This window comes from Frieseomelitta varia, unplaced genomic scaffold, assembly GCF_011392965.1.
Source record: "Frieseomelitta varia isolate USP_RPSP 00005682 unplaced genomic scaffold, Fvar_1.2 scaffold_254, whole genome shotgun sequence".
Lineage (NCBI taxonomy): Eukaryota > Metazoa > Arthropoda > Insecta > Hymenoptera > Apidae > Frieseomelitta > Frieseomelitta varia.
Genome location: NW_025109984.1, coordinates 234,037 through 251,031, shown reverse-complemented (window position 1 = coordinate 251,031; position 16,995 = coordinate 234,037). Strand labels below are relative to the sequence as shown.

At 36.0% G+C, this 16,995-nt stretch overlaps 2 protein-coding genes across 2 annotated transcripts; one reads left to right on the top strand and one right to left on the bottom strand.

The window, feature by feature from the left end:
• The first annotated feature begins 302 nt into the window (after positions 1 to 302).
• On the top strand, positions 303 to 2,128 carry LOC122528625 (insulin-like growth factor-binding protein-related protein 1). Its single transcript, XM_043653945.1, has 4 exons — positions 303 to 570; positions 1,106 to 1,304; positions 1,492 to 1,795; positions 1,873 to 2,128. The coding sequence occupies exons 1-4, from the start codon at positions 422 to 424 to the stop codon at positions 2,046 to 2,048; spliced, it is 828 nt and encodes a 275-aa protein (XP_043509880.1). The 5' UTR covers positions 303 to 421; the 3' UTR covers positions 2,049 to 2,128.
• A 533-nt stretch (positions 2,129 to 2,661) lies between these two features.
• Positions 2,662 to 16,455, bottom strand: LOC122528623 (prominin-1-A). The gene is made up of 18 exons (XM_043653943.1): positions 16,334 to 16,455; positions 9,072 to 9,262; positions 8,558 to 8,905; positions 8,420 to 8,475; positions 8,144 to 8,319; positions 7,749 to 7,936; positions 6,488 to 6,583; positions 6,224 to 6,426; positions 6,020 to 6,155; positions 5,757 to 5,927; positions 5,509 to 5,608; positions 4,526 to 4,720; positions 4,236 to 4,458; positions 3,864 to 4,163; positions 3,627 to 3,785; positions 3,397 to 3,530; positions 3,266 to 3,316; positions 2,662 to 2,810 (listed from the first exon to the last, which is right to left on the bottom strand). The coding sequence occupies exons 1-18, from the start codon at positions 16,453 to 16,455 to the stop codon at positions 2,771 to 2,773; spliced, it is 2,889 nt and encodes a 962-aa protein (XP_043509878.1). The 3' UTR covers positions 2,662 to 2,770.
• Positions 16,456 to 16,995: the final 540 nt, after the last annotated feature.

The following is a 16,995-nucleotide window of genomic DNA, read 5'->3' as shown; positions in this document are numbered from 1 at the left end:
TTACAACTATTCCGCTGATAACTATCTTCACTTGTTCTGCGAAGATCATCTGAAAATAAATGGAAAGTTATTTCAAGAAATTATCTACGATATTCACATGTTATAATAGGGCCGAGTATAATGTAATTCATATATTATAATATAAGCGATTATCTTTCTTAATTTTCAAAAGATGGCATTCTAATCAGAATGTTGTAACTATTGGTCTTTGATTCGTCGATTGAAACGCATAATACGATAGTGATGCATGCCTGTGCTATAAGAAGCCTCGATAATTTTCAAGTTAACGTGCAATTCATCATCATGATAAAAGATTGCTCTCTAATGTCGCGTTATACGAGAGGATCTTCACTCCCTCTTAGGAGGAAATCAAGGAAAGGGACTCTCACTTTGTCAGTACTCTCGCCAGTTAGTCAGCGAGATGACGCGTAAAGAAGCACTTCCTGTGTTATCGTTGTTAATATTCTGTGCCGCAATATTTGAAAGGAACGCTTTCGCATCGGTCGAAATCAACGAAAGTGCTACGGGGAAGAAAGGTATCGAAGGATGTGTCGAATGTGGCGATTACAGGTGATTAATAAGATTAGAAATTTGTCTACTTAGATGTACATTACATTTTGTACTCTAATACATACAGGGTGTCCAGAAAGATTGGGACCAAACCTAGACTAAGTGTTACCGAAGTCGAGTAGACGAAAAATGTTCGTATAAACTTACGTCTGAAAATTATTGAAAAGACATATGCTTTTAAAGATATTTATGATTTATTATGACAGTTATAAGTCCTCAGTATCGTGAAGATTATTTTGCAATAATCTCATTGAGAATTTGTAATACGTATACGAATTATTCTGTACAACGAACTTCGTCCATAAATCTTTGAACGTTTATATCTTGTCAATTTTCGGGCATAAGTTTATACCAAACTTTTTTCGTCTATTTGACCTCGGTAACACGTAGTCTAAGTCGTGTCAATTTTAATTTTAATTTGCCGTTTGTCTCGATGGACGGCCAAGTCCAGAGAAGGTCAAAGTGACTATAAATCAAAGTTGTAGTAAATTTTCTTTTACTCGCTATATTTTTGTGAATTTTCATACACACGTAGGTGTCCGGGAAATTCTGAGAAATGTTTACTGGGCTCTGTTCTCGATCCCTGCGAATGTTGCGCAAACGGTATATGTGCTCGATTAGATGGCGAATCCTGTTGGAATTCTACTATTCCCGGATTGCCCTCCAGACACCGTAACGACGGCCAGTGCGCAAGAAATTACGAATGCAGATTAAGGACGGACCTCCGAGAGCAGGTATTCGTCAAAAATTAAATATTATTCAACCAATTTCCGTACAAGTAATCCAGTTTAAGTACGTGTTTTTCTTCAAACGTATGTTCATTCATGATTACAGAGAAATGACTGGCCGTCAATATATTATGCTTTTCCCAAAAATTGATCGTTTCTTTTTAAAAGAAATTTTTTTCATTGTGTCACACAGGACGAACCACAAGCCATTTGCGTTTGTATGGAACAAACGCCGGCGTGTGGCAATGACAATAAAACGTACACGACACCGTGCGCGCTGCACGAAGAGGCAATGAGACGGAAAAGTTCGTCGTTTCTGACGTTGCAGCATCTTGGCCCGTGTCAAAGCCGTCCGTGGATTTTATCTCCGTTGGAGGATGTTTTGTCGATGTTTGGCCAACGGCTGGCGTTGAACTGCGAGGCAAAGGGCTTCCCTGTTCCCGAGATTTTTTGGGAATTTCACGCGGCAGACGGGAGAACGGTGTTGAAATTACCAGGTACACTCTTGAGAGAGATTAAACGTAACGTAAACGTTAACGCAGGCAAGTAATTTACGATGTTTCAACGTCGACAGGCGAAGCACAGGGAGCGACAGTTCACAGCAGCGTCGGCCCCGAACCATTTACGCGAACATCGTGGATGCAATTACCTCGCGTCACTAAAGAGTATACTGGCATGTATCATTGCATTGCCAAAAATTCGTGGGGCGAAGCCAGTAGTACGTCTTTCGTTTCCATGTTGGAACGCTAAATGTATGTTTTATATTATTATTATTATTATTTTTTTTATTATTTTTACACGTGTATCGCATTTTGTAAGAGTTGAATAAATCACCACGAGTGCTTGTGAAAAGTGAAGGATTTGATTACACAGATTAGGGAAAATTGTTCGAACGCACAACATACATGTTGAATCATTTCGTTTCATACATACTTTTGTACTTAATTTCTTAATCTAGATGGATTGTATAGCGTGTATATATATATATATATATATAGTATTGCTCGAGTCGAAACTTCCAATGTACCTCGAGCTATCGCCCCTACCACAAAATAGCAAATTACCCAGCCTGGACTTCAGAACTATTGGAGGAGGATGGTGAGCAGAATATATCGCTGTGACAACTTTTCATGGTATCATTCGTTATAAAGAGTCGAGGGAGAACTTTTCCAACCGCAAGCAGTCTTTTTCTTCTCGCTGGACGGGCAACATTATTTTATGCATCAGTTTCAGCAAAAAAGAAAAAAAAAGAAAAGTTGTTGAAACGTGTGCAGACAGGTAAGTTAATCAATCGTCACGTGACTAGAGAAATAGTACATTTATTGGAATTAATAGTGACAGTTTTACGTCTCAAATATTTTTTACCATGTCGTTAATTAGAACTTTCGCAAGCGTTGATTATTGATTGCAAAACGTGATTATGCATCATTATGCAGAAACGAGGCTATATGAACGAACAACATTTCTGATCGTTATTGCCATCCTTCCTCGGGTGGTGGCGGCGGCGGTGGCCTGAAAACGAATCGACGAGTGAGATTTAATTGAAATATGTTCAGCCTCAATGAACTGCTGTGCATGTTAGAAACGAAGAATTTCACTTGTGGCCCTTGAGTGTGATTACGGCACAATGGAACATATTCTGAAGCTGCTCTTTACGCGAAATGCAGTACTGCTTGGATGAGTAATTGTGAATTGGGTCTGTGTGATCGTTCAACTGTGTGAGTGAGATAAACAAGTAGCAAGCTACATCCGAGCTTAACGTAATCGGTTTACTGGAAATAGCAACGACAATCTTAGGCACACCTGACGAATCATCTCACCAGAGATCATTTAGGTATTTATATTTTCCATCAAGTTTTTATTTCCGTTTGCAAAATTTATGGAAAGTTTTAATAACTTTCAAACACCTCAAATGGTATTTTACGTCAAAGGAAATATTGTTTATAACTTGTTAAAAAAATGCTTACTCGGGTGTATTCCAATTTTCTTGTTCATTAGTTTCGGTCGGAGGATCTTCTCTGAAAAATACACACAATTATATTGTATAATGATATCAGCCGCCAGTGACAATGCCAACGGATAAGCTTTTGATGCTTACGTTCTTGTAGTTACAAGATTAGCATTCTTTACGACAGATGGAAATTTTTTATACACCAGGGACAAAACGTGAGCGGTTGGCGTGCTCGCTATCATAATAACTATGCATAAGAACGTGGCAAACCAGAATCCACTCTGAACAGTTAAAAGAGAAAGAAACATAAAAATGTTGCTTAATCAATAACATTTTCACAAGCATTTTTTTTACAATGTCTCGCGACACATACGTACCAAATTACCTAGAAAGTGACTACACAGTAATAGTTTGATTCCTTCCATCACGTCCCAAAGTGGTCGACACTTTGCTACACCGTTACCCATTTCAGACAGCACGTGGAATCTCCATTGATCCAGGTAATTGGCCAGCCGATCCGTGTAGAACTTTGTTTTCTGTGTAACGATTACATAAAGTGTAAGATCATCTTGTTAGGAGAATTCAAAGTGGCCAGAACCAAAAACAACAGGTACCAATTGAGCAATCTTATCACCCTGGCTGTCGATGTAATATTGAATGGTCTTCAAGTTGGCGAGCGAATCATTGATCAGCTGTTGCAGTGGCTTTACTTGCAATTCTAGCGCAGCCAGTTTATACAACAGCTCGTCTTGAAATCTCATCAACGGTTTCACTCGCCTTTGATTCAAATCTTGCATATTTATCACGATAGTTTCCAAGCTTCTGGCTGTTAGCCTGTCGCTCATTTGTTCGGTAACTTTGTCCAATTGATCTGACAACGCCTCCAAGTCTTTGTTTAATATTCGTTCCTGGACCTGACGACAACAACAACATCGAAATAACGCTACCCATGGAAATATTAAACGCGAACAAAGGATCTACAATACCGCGACTCTGTGCTCCGTTAAATTCAGTCCGCAAGCATACAGCAAATTATGCAGTTGCTGTTGCAAATACGGCGTAAATATTCTCAGTGTCTTCAATTGAACTTTGATTTTTAATATAATCCTGGTAAAGCCTGACCAAGTCCAATACGCAGTGAGCTGCTCTAATTTCATCGTGTTCCCTAATCCAAATGCTGGATACGCCGGTTCGTTTTCACGACATTTTCTGCAATTTCACATTTCGTCAGTTAATCCTCAATAATTTTTAATCGCTTGGTTAAAAGACAACTTACTCGAGTAGGTCTTTCAGAGGTATGCTTAATCTTTTCCCTAAGAACATTCGAGTCTCCAGGATAGCTTGTATCGTGCTGTAATTCGAATCGTGAAGTGGACGACAGATCAACATTTCAGTGTGACTCGACAGTATTAAAGTTACGAGGAACACTGCCCACAATATGATCGAGATGATACATGCCATGAATGCGCCACTGAAATGGAGAAAGTGACGTGTCGAACGTCTTTACTAAGAAGTTATTTCTTGAATTTATATGAAAATATAGTATATACTTATATATTTATAATATGTTTATATAAAAATATAATAGAAATATAATATGTTTATATAAAAATATAATAGAAATATAATATGTTTATATAAAAATATAATAGAAATATATGTTTATATAAAAATATAATAGAAATATATGTTTATATAAAAATATAATAGAAATATATGTTTATATAAAAATATAATAGAAATATATGTTTATATAAAAATATAATAGAAATATATGTTTATATAAAAATATAATAGAAATATAATATATTTATATAAAAATATAATATATTTACATAAAATATAATATATTTCTATAAAAATATAAATATTTACATAAAAATATATATTTACATAAAATATAATATATTTGTATAAAAACATAATATATTTACATAAAAATATATTATATTTATATAAAAATATATTATATTTATATAAAAATATAATATATTTACATAAAATATAATATAGTTATATATAATATAATATAGTTATATATAATATAATATATTTACATAAAATATAATATATTTATGTAAAATATAATATATTTACATAAAATATAATATATTTACATAAAAATATAATATATTTCTATAAAAATATAATATATTTGTATAATATTCCAAGAATGTATTTCTTACATATACATATACATTTCATTAAAATCGACGTGTCTGCGTCTGGAATGCTCCGATTATTAATTAACATACACACCATAAAAGCGTAGGCCGTACTTTATCTCCGGAAGAGCCGCAGCGACAAGAAAGAGCTCCCAGCAATAACAGCCAGATAAGTAAGATGCATAAAACGGCACCTGTAGAAAGCAGTTAACAAAAGTCACTTGCCGCTGTGGTTATTTCACATTTCTTTTATATTTATTTACATGTAATACTTTTCTCTACGTAACGAGATTTAATTTCAAACAAAAGATTAACAGTTAGAAGAGATTATACATCACTTACCGATACCTATCAGCCATCTGACGTGCTCGAAGACTATTATATACGGCGTCGTATAATCTACCAGATGTCTTGCAAATTCCAGTTGCTTGACGAGCTCGGAATTGCTCGCCTCCATGTTTCGTGCCTCGTCGAAGATCCTCGCACGCATTTTATTCACTTCACGTCGAATTTCTGAAAGAAAAAACTCCTCCCGTGCATCTTCTAAATCCAATTGGGGATACTACATCCCCTCATGCAATATTAATGAATACGTTTCTACTTACGATTCCGAATTTCCAGGCTGTTTCTTGCAATATGCTGCGGAATGTACATGTACTCTCCGCGGGCTTGACGGATGGTTTCCGTAAAATTTTCTCGCTTGAAGTCGCGCAGATATTGCAAACGATTGTCCCTGAGGAACTGCAAATGTACAACGGTCAGAGTGTTGTTCTTCATTGCCGCTTCTTCGCACGGAGGATTGAATTTACCTGATCAATCCGTAAAGTTAGTCGTAACCCGGAAGAATCAACGATGGTGCACAGAGGACGATCTTGACCGGTGCAAGCTCTCAACGCGCTTTCCAAATTTCGACGCAAGTCGTCCATTTCTCTGCTCAGCTGCTTCCCGCGACTACGAATGTTTTCACCGTCGCTCAACAGAGATTCGACGTTGCTCGAAACTCTGTGACTAGCTGAAACAATGCAATAATATCACAGCGGCGAGCATCACGATATGCGATGAAGCTGTCTCACCATTTACGAGATCCAGAAGCATGTTTAACGTGTTGTCCAATCCTGTCTCAGTGGACAATTCACTCTGCACCGGTTTCCCCAATAACTCTTCGATATCTGCGAATATCAATAACTAGCGTTTTATTTAAAATCGATTGTCTTGATATCGATATTTGAGATATGTAATCAAGCTTCGAACGTGGCCGGGAGCTTTAGATGTTGGCGGTTAGTTGAGACACGAGTCATTTTTCGAGTGACAATTAAGGGGAAATCGACCCTCTACCTTTTGAACGCTCGTCGCGTGATTGAGCGCTTGGCGCATTGTACTAAGGAGAATGCACCTCAATTCCGGTTCTGAGGTAGTCAGGCGACATACTAGAGATTACTCCTCAGTTACTATCAGCGTTCGATATTCGTGAATATTCCAGCATAGTTACCGTGGTGTGCAACGCGCGACATTCATTATTAAACGAACCGATCGCCTCGTCGTTCGCCAACCGTACGTGTATAAATCTTTCAATTTTTACACCGCAATCATATTTTCTATCCTGTCTTCTAAATGTGGGCAAACAATTCACGGGTATTTTTTTTTTTTTTCTGATTCTATGCATATAAGGTTTCATCAAAATCGACATGTGTCACTCACAATTAGTTCGATAATGTCCCTCCATCCGTGTTACTCTCGGGTATTGGACCCCCTTTTGTACGTTGATTGCGAACATTTATGGCTTAACCGTTGGATTAAAAAAAAAAAAAAAAAGAAAGAAAGGAATTGTCATTTTTTCTGTCTACTTTTGTAGGTAGGTAACACTATAGAAGTTAAATTGCCCTGACTCGCCATTATTCGGGACGATTTGCACCATCTAACCGACAGATTACATTGTTGATAACAATATTCTTACTTATCAGTACGTAACACGATAGCATCAGGCTTTGTACAGTGACAAACGCACATAATACGATCTCCTGTATTGTTCACACTAACGAGCTCAATTTGCAGGACTGGTTAAGCTATTAACGACGATAGACCCATTATAAGATATTTAGTATCTCTATAGCTTTCATTACACGTACATGAATGTTCTAATTTCACCGTTCACCGGTGTCATTGGACAATATCGCGCAAATCTTTTGCCATTTTGGGCAGAGAAGGGGCAAACCCGGTTTCCCAATCCCCTTTTACATCGTATTCTTTCTACTTTACCTATTTCTTTTGAAATTATATTTATCAATCAAGTGCATTATCTCGAAGCATATACGATATAATTGCAGGACCACTCACTATCTAAATCCGCAAGGATTGCCTCGCTGGCCACATCCAGGCTCCTCGAGAGACATTTGCGTAATTGAATTGTCGTGCTGCTGTGGTAATCGTTTAAGTCTTGCAGGGCAGTCTCGACGACGATTGGAAATTTTTCCACGCTCGCCGATATCGTTTCGTTGCACACGATCATCGTGATCATGCCGAATCTAAAGGCAAATTAAACAAATTTACTTGAGGAGCGTCTTGTCACACGTTGGTAATTTCTATTATTCTACAAATCGAACGTGGAAGCTAAACTAAAATTTCACACGGTTCATTTCTTTTTCTTTTATTTTTTCATTTCTTTGTACTTGTTGCAGAGCAAAAATTTACATACAAAAATTTCGCAGTCAATATTTGCAGTTGACGCTTACCCGAGTATGCAGACGAAAAATGCGAGAGAAAACGTAAGCACGCTAGGATGTTGACTCGGTTTGTAATCCTCCCTTATTGGACGACATGCAAGCCAAAGCTCTATTCCAGGTATTACACAGCATAAAATACAGCACATACCGAACACTACTAACAACGTTGCTTCTAGGTGTACCGACTGCAACAGTCAAACAAGAAATCCCAATCTGCTTAATATTTTCTCACTGTATTACTTTAGCAAGATGTAACGTGAACATTGGGAAATAGTGAGACGTTACCTCTGAAATCAATCTTGACGTATCCACTCGGTTCTCGATCGCGTCTGTTAATAAATCTGAGGAACGACGTAAAACAAGTAATGATATAAATAATAAATAACAAATGAGTAACAAAGATTTTGATGTTGTACACTTTACCAACAGGCACGTCATAAGGTTGAATAAGCGACAGAAATTTCCTTAGGAAATCGAAGACAAACATTCCTCTGTCTAATTGTAGATTTGCCATTTTATATTGTTTCTCGGAGCTAGTTGTAGGAAATTTGAGTTTCGGAGTCCAATTGTTCCAGTCAATAGGTGTCTTCAAATGTGAAATGTTCGTGTCGTTTCTAGGCCCGTCGATTGGAACATCGGCTACGACTTCTCTCTCGTCGCGTTGCGTTTCACTTGGCGTGCGAAAAATAACGAAACTGTCCGTGGTGCTGCAATTATTGCTGTCTGAGAACGAATTTGCTTCAACGATGCCTTCGTATTGACCTAGAGTGCCTGAGGCAAAGAATAATACGAATATTCCTGAAATACATAGAAAGGTTTGTTTATCGAAAGTCAGAAACTATAGCCATGGCGAGATTGAAACACGTTGAAATTTGTATTAATTTACATTTGCCATACGTAGTAAGTAAAAGAAACCAAAATACGAAGTAACGCTCACCTCTCAGAAACATCATTCCCTTTTTCACTGTAATGCTATAGTTTTTTTCGATATATATTCTTCGATAAGGTATGTAATGTAACACGGAAACAGTGGCACGACCCTGTTGAATCGTGGCTATATGTGAACTGACACTCGAAAGATTTGTGAAGGCTTCTCTGAAACCCTGCAAGTGTGGATGTTGTTGAACCCTAATGGGAAAGATATAAAAACACGCGCATATGTATAACGTTAAGAAATGAAAAATATGGAAGATAAAAATACATGGTACGTACAAGTAGTAGTACATACAAAAATACAAAAATACATAGATAAATGTACATATGGACGAAAGTATATGAATATAAAAATATACTGAGTTTTGGTATTAAATTTCGTCGTTGGTCTCCTTCCTCGACGTCCGATACGTGTATGTACGCGTTCAATATTAAAAATTCTTCTAAAGTTCGTACTTTGCGACGTGGAATTTGAAGTTAAATTAGCGCGCGCGAATGTATATAGATTTAAATTCCGAATAAACCGCGCGAATCCTAACTCAAAGCTCATTGGTCAACCTGTAGCGTGTTTGGGGGGGAGTGGGTCATTCGACTGTCGAAAGTCGTCACGCAAGGACGTGTAACGTCAGGTGTGTTTTTATAACGTATTGATCATGTAATATCCTTTATTGCCACTTTTGTAAGCATTGTAAGTGTATTGTTATTATCTTCGTTTTATTACTATATGCGTATTTCATCATTTATCATGTACATTTACGTAGTGAAATTACGTGGTGTTCCAAAGTGACAGTTCTTCTGTTTTATTGGTTACGTATTTGATTTTTTGTTGTTTTTTTCGAATTACTTGTATTTTGTATTATGAGTTCTTAAATTGGGATTAAAGTCAAGCTATTATTTCATGTTGTTATAATTGATTTTAATTGTTTCGTATTCTCGGCTTCTTTTACAGAATATCCGTTGATCACGTGGGTAGTTTCGAACGAATAGCAGTTTAGCAACATGGCGCCAAAAACGGTTAATCGACGATTCCGATCATTTTCGCTGTGGATTTGATTTATTATACGGTGAAGATACGTTTGTGACTCACAATTAATGTAATACTCGTAATTAATTAATATACAATAACATTTAATATTGATACTGTGTAGTTCATAAGTATATAGGAATGTATATAACTAAATGATGAATAACTTCATATTCAGAATACATTCAGAGATGAAAATTTATAAGAATTTTCATATATTTCGAAATGTATTTCATTATTTTATTTCACTGTAATTAAATGAATTATTTTACACTTATTCTACAATAATTTACTGCAAATAATCGATTTTATGAATAAATTTTAATACGCCACGTTTTGTTACAGGTTTTTTTATAACCTCAATTTCTTCCTATTGATCAATGATGCTTCAAAAGTCAGTGATGTAAGTACCTTTATGAACTGTATTTCAAGCAACTTTGCTTTCTGTATGTTATTTTAATTCTCATTACTGAAGAAAAAAACAAAATTTCATTAAAAGTTTGAAAAGTTTGAACTTTCGAATTGAATACTGTCATTAAACTATTGTGCTCTATATTCTGTTTTAGATTTTTTACTTCTTCCATGGAATTCCACAGTTTCTGTTTAATGACGAGCTTCACGGTTACTTACCCTCGTACAACAATGACGAATCTTCGCATCGAATCGTGAGTCGCATGTGTTTTTGTTCCTCTGGTCGCTCAATCATGTCGTAGGATGAAAGGTCCGAATCGACACGGGTGACTAGTTGCACTACGTAGAATTTTCGACGAGCATAGTGACCGCGAGTATTTATTATACTCGCGAGTAGTAACATTTTCTTGTCTGTTTTATTTATTAGTTTAGGATAGGTCTTCTTACATATCGCGTGTTTTAACGATTAAAATTCCAAACCAATAATGTTGCTGTAATTTCAGCATAATCAAATTAAATTCAAGTATAATTTCTCGCTGCAAATGTAAAAGGACATTTCGCGACAAGCAGATTTCTGAATCAAAGCAACAAATTTTAAATATTGCTTTCACGTGTTCGAAAATGTGCTTTGACAAAGTAATTGCTTGAGGCTATTTTCTTTATCAATTAATATCAATTAATAACGTTCATTGTATTGAATTGGATTAAGTATATATACACGGTTCTTATTCGTTCTTAATTTTTTTTTCATACTTTAGAGTTTCAATGATTCATCGGATTAGCAAAGTAGAGAATAAACTAAAATAAAATTTGACCGCTCAAAGTAAAAGATCATTAGCCCGTCGAATGAAAAATAATCTTGTCAGTTTTTAGCTCAGGATTTTCAGGTTTAATCCTTTCCTTGTCTATCGCCAGGACCTTGTTCACGTGTCCAGGCGATGGGCATGATGACCGTAGTTTATAAGTTTATAATAATTTTTCAGCAATTGACAATGCGTTAGCGTATCGTGCACGACGTATTTTTCACAGTGTATGTGTGTGTGTGTGTGGTTAGGCTGTGAAATTGCGTCGTTTCGACCATTACTCCATACATGCATGTAATTTAAAATATTTAAATAATCGATAAATATTAACAAAGACAACAATTTAAATTTGAATGTAGATGTATTTTTATCGCGTTTCACGCAATGGTCGCTAACGATCGTCAGTTGATTTCAGGAAAATGGTACGCAAATTAGAGCGTGAAAGTTGTGTGTTAAGTTCGGGTGTCTCGGGACGTTCTCTCTAGAGTAGGTTTGCGCCCGAATGGCATGCATGAGAACCGTGGAGCGAGTGTGTTGGAATGCTTGTCTTTTGCCATTTTTTAAATATAGCAGGAGGGAGGTTGGGTAGGTAGGTGGCATACTTTCTGGCGCGAATGTTAATTATAAGTAGGTAGGGCCAGGGCAAATTGACACAATCTCTGGGACCGTGTGTGCGCATTTTCGCGTGTTCAACTTGCCTCTGGAATTATATAATTTGGAAAATTGACAGCGAAACTGGCACCACAGTGGAGCGTGTCGCTCGTCTCTGGTTTCGCTTGTCGATTATTTCAAATTTCATTGCGGTCGCGGTCGCGAAATGAGTATCGAAACGAGCGTGTATAGTGCTCGAGATTCCACTACACGAGCGAGTAATCATTATGACGATATAAAGTTTCTTCTTTAGAATTGGAAGAATTTCGAGCCTAGATTTAAGTTTCAGCGGGCATGGCGCCCGAAGAGAGAAAAGGCCGAAGAGGCCCGGCAAATTGCCATTAGAAGAGGGCATCTACCAATGTCTTTCCATCCTCTGGATCATCCAGAGAATGGAAAGTCATTTCTGTTGCTACTTTAGTCATTATGCTCGTCTTTAGTGTTCATAGTAACTTGTTACTCAGCTGATATTCTTACTTAATATTACATTGGAAAAATTACGGTATTTTTCATTAGTGTAGCGTTGAGTTATTGATGTCGGTTTGAATTTCGTTTGAGTTTCGAAATTTCATGTTTTGAATTGCCAAATACTACGTTAGTCTGTTGCGATGAAATGACGATCGTGCGAATTCTGATACGTCGCGTTAATATTAATCTCGTAATATTTTTGATCGTGACTTCTTATTTCTTAAATAAAATTACAGTTTTTTCTTTTATTCCTATTGTTATTTTATTTTTCTTCAGATTAATATTTAATTGAATTAAAATTGAATTAAAATTCCAAGGGCAATTCAATATTTCAGTTCTCGAAAATTTAGTTCCAGCAATATCCTTTCTCTTGGAATCTTTATTTTTCAAATTTTAATCTAGAGTAATTATCATCCCAATAATCCTTATTAATTGTCACCTTTTGCACGAGGCTAGCAACTATCTTAATACTTATGAACGAGAGTGCATAACTTCTGCTACCGCGTAGTTTAAAGCTGGGATTTTCTATAAGCGTCGGACTTATGCGTCCATTGCTTTCGGCTACAGGATACAGCGTTCACCAGTGGAGATCTCCTGTTAAAGCCAAATATTTGCATAGCGGTTGTAAGAGTACAGGTGAAAGAGAGAACAATTTTCCATACATAGCGCAATGATCTAATAATTTCTGCACAATAACGTTCAGTTTCAAGATACACGATCAGTGTAATTTTCTGAGTAATTAGTGGAATTATCGTTACGTCTATGAAGTGGAATTGCGCGGAGTGTTTCGCGTCGAGATCAGATAAACGAGCTCTCGAAAATCGCGGCACGAGTGCATTAAAGGGCTGGAAATTGAGCATGTTTAGCCAAGGGTTGGCCAGGGTAAATACGCGCTCGGCGAATTTCAAATTCGATTTCCCCTCGAGCGAGGCCTCGTGCGAGAAAATTTGACACCGCCTAGATTTTCGACCTATATTCGCACGCTCGCATGGTCGGGTATTAGCCAGCACTTGACAAGTTTTCAAACTCGATTCTCTCGAAAATCGACCTTTCGAAGGGAATTTTGTGAATTCTTGATTTCAGCGCGTTAGTTTCAAACTAGTGGGGATCTATCGCCGCAGGAACGTGAAATATTTCGATCGAATATTGTATTTGTGAAACACTTTTCATAAATATCTGGAAAATTAGCGATAAAAGGAAGGCACACTGTTCCGAGAATCTCCTGTTAATTTTTTTTCTTTTCTAATTACTTGGCATCGAGCAGTTCGACAGTTCCCTCTGTACGTTCAGTATGTATTTTGATCGGACGCAGAAGCATGACAGTGACAAAAATTGAATTTCGCTGCAGTATTTATTCTCGATACTGATTTCAAACGTAAATTTTCATACAACGTAAGTTTTGTATCAGTTGAATGAAATTCTGATCAGTTAAATGTAATGTAATTTAAGTGTTAAATCATAAACGTAAAATTCGTCTGCTCGTTGAAATCCAAAACGATGGATCAACTTGTCCAAAACTCCTTACTCGCTGGATTTTCGAGTGGGTGAAATTAATAGCTCCGCCGGCGTATGTACCGTCCACTAAACTAGAATTAACTGAAAAGAGCGTGGCGCCGTCTCTGTCATATACATTTGCCGTGACAAGTTCAGCGTACGATCTGCTTACAATTAGCAGTAGGTATTACTCGCGTAATTTTCGCGCGCTCAGTAACACAAGCTCCTTAACGCTTGGGTTAAGTGGTCTTTAATTTAGAATTCACATTTGTACACCACAGTGTTGAATCTATGAAAATTTCATATCCATCCGGGTTTTTACTAGAATTTCTCGCAGAATGATCTAGCAATAAGTAGGGTGCTTAATACATTTGGTTTCGCAATGAAAAATTAGATGGCAAAAAAAAAGGAAAAATTCGCACGAGGCTAAATCCCGTGCAATAGGAAAAATCGTTTGGCTGGCGAAAAAATAAAATTTTCTGGGGGAAAACAAATACTCGATTTTGTCCCATAGGGGTGGATAAATCCGGGTACCTGTTAAAAGACGTATGAAATGCGATATGGTTGTGAAATTTTTATTTTTATTAGTTAAAAAAACTAATAAAATAGTTTTTAACAATTTTAACTAATGTAAAGTTATTCTATTTGATCTGTCTTAACATGACAAGTTATATTAATTACTAGTTTAGGAACGTTGATAATATATTTTATAAAATACAAAATACAATTTTAGAAAATATGATTTTATAAAATACAAGTATGTAAAATTATATTTTGTTATAATAATAATATATAATAATTATATATTAATATTTTATAAAATACAAATATATAAAGTTATATATAAAATTATATAATACTAATATATAATAATTATACATTAATAGTTTATAAAATTATATAATTTTATAAAATACAAAATACAATTTTACAAAATATGATTTTATAAAATTATAGTTTATAAAATAAAAGTATATAAAATTATATATTGTTATAATAATAATATATAATAATTATATATTAATATTTTGTATTTTATAAAATTATATAATTTTATAAAATACAAAATACAATTTTATAAAATTATAGTTTGTAAAATACAAATATATAAAATTACATATTGTTACAATAATAATTATATATTAATATTTTATAAAATTATATAATTTTATAAAGTACAAAATACAATTTTATAGAATATAATTTTATATTTTATAAATTACAAATTATTTATAAAAGGTTTGAATTATTTTAACATATGTATATCTTAATTAACGAAACAAAAGTCGGTCGCCCTCTTCAATATTTGCTGCTTCAAATTTACATAAAACTTAAACATTTATACTTCATATGAGATGAAAAGGCCAAAATACCTAATAAGGACTACCCCATAGAATACAAATGGATTTTCCCGAATGTAAAAACACTAAAAAGAAAAAAAAAACAATCACATCACTCACGAAACAACGAAACTCTTCAAGTTTCGAAATTTCCCACTCACGTCTGCACGGAACACTACGACGTTGCTTGCTCTGAAACTTGTTACATAACATCACACGTCGCGGAATCCGCTCGAGCATCATGCCATACATAAATCGAACGTTACGTATCGAAGCTCTTATCTTAGAGAAAAAAAACCTAACACTTAAAATCTACAACTGTAATAATTTCAAAAAGAAAAAAAAAACCTAACACCTAAAACCTACAACACCATTAACACCACCATTTACTCGAGAAGTAAAACAGAAAATGGCACACTTGCGTTGCCTTCGCTTTACGTTCTTTCGTGTTCTGACACAGAAACCAAATGCTTGATTAAACAAACGAGCACTCCGATTCAGAGAAAACGCGTAGTTTCCCGCCAGAGATAGAGAGTGGCGTGAATGAATTGATTGAAAATCGATAATAAAAAAAAAAAAAAAAAAAAAAAAAAAAAAAAAAAAGAAAAAAAAAAAAAAAAAGAGGAAAAAGGAAAAAAGAGAAGAGAAAACAGTGGCGGAAGCTAAACGAAACGACCTAATAATTTGCCAAGTAATACACACAGAGTGCAGTGTGTCGTAGGGGTGTGTTCGATGTTTGGCAAAGTGGATCACTCGGTCCCGATCAGTAAAGACCAGGGTGAAGACCAGTATGTATGTATATGTGTGTGTGTGTGTGTGTGTGTGTGTGTGTGTGCAGAGGAGGGTAGTACAGTGGTGGAGGATCGCGCGGGAGTAGGATGGGGTTTTGGCATAGCGGAGCGTGTCGGTGCAGTAGGGGAGAATGGATCGGAATGGGAGAATGGGTGTTCTCTCCCAAGTGTTCGGCTGTCGGGAGCAGCCAGGCGGTTTAGTAGTCAGTGCGTCGTCAGCCTTCGCGTCGTCGTGATGCTCCTCTGTTCTACTCTTCTTCTCTTCTCTTTCTCTGCTTTCGTACCTCCGAGCGGTCTGTTCAGCGGCAACCTCCTCCAGTTGTTGTTGGCACTGTGTCGACTGTGTCGTGTTGTTGTGACACTCTTCCATCCATTTCCGCGTCACGTGACGATCGTCGTCGGCCATCCGTTCGATTAATTTTGCGGTTTCGCTTCTGTTCTCGCCTGTGTCCTGTTCGTTCTGCTCGTTGTTTTTTTCTCGTAAATATATATATATATATATATATGTGTGTGTATCTCGTGCATGTTGTTTTATATTCGTAAAGTTAAAGATATTCACATTCGCGAACGGGCCTTGACACAACAACAGCTTTCTTTCATTTCGCTTCGAATCGGATCGGTCTGGTGGTTTCTCTTGATTCTTGAAAAAAAAAAAAAAAACGGCGGGAGAGGGATTATCACTTCACGCGTGACTGTGTTTCCCTCCAGTGCCATTAATAAACTCGTCAATGCGTTTCTGCGATCGCTTTTTCGTAGAAGAGGGTACGTATTATTATTATTTACGTTATACTCTAGACTCGTGTATAGAGAAATTCTTTTATAGTTTTATTTACAATCGGGTTTATTAGACATTAGTCGTTGGAAAAAATAATACACAATAAGTAAGAAAATACACGTGTACTTTTCTCAGAAGAATTGAACTTGAATCTTTCACAAATTTATAGAA

Bases quoted from the DNA above. Each gene is read 5' to 3' on its own strand.
- LOC122528623 (XM_043653943.1), bottom strand. From the start codon at position 16,455: ATGGCCGACGACGATCGTCACGTGACGCGGAAATGGATGGAAGAGTGT. The intron at 8,320-8,419 runs GTAACGTCTCAC...TGACTGTTGCAG, and splicing joins CGTCAAGATTGATTTCAGAG to TCGGTACACCTAGAAGCAAC. The intron at 6,156-6,223 runs GTAAATTCAATC...GTACATTTGCAG, and splicing joins TAACTTTACGGATTGATCAG to TTCCTCAGGGACAATCGTTT.
- LOC122528625 (XM_043653945.1), top strand. From the start codon at position 422: ATGACGCGTAAAGAAGCACTTCCTGTGTTATCGTTGTTAATATTCTGT. The intron at 571-1,105 runs GTGATTAATAAG...ATACACACGTAG, and splicing joins GTCGAATGTGGCGATTACAG to GTGTCCGGGAAATTCTGAGA. The intron at 1,796-1,872 runs GTACACTCTTGA...CAACGTCGACAG, and splicing joins AACGGTGTTGAAATTACCAG to GCGAAGCACAGGGAGCGACA.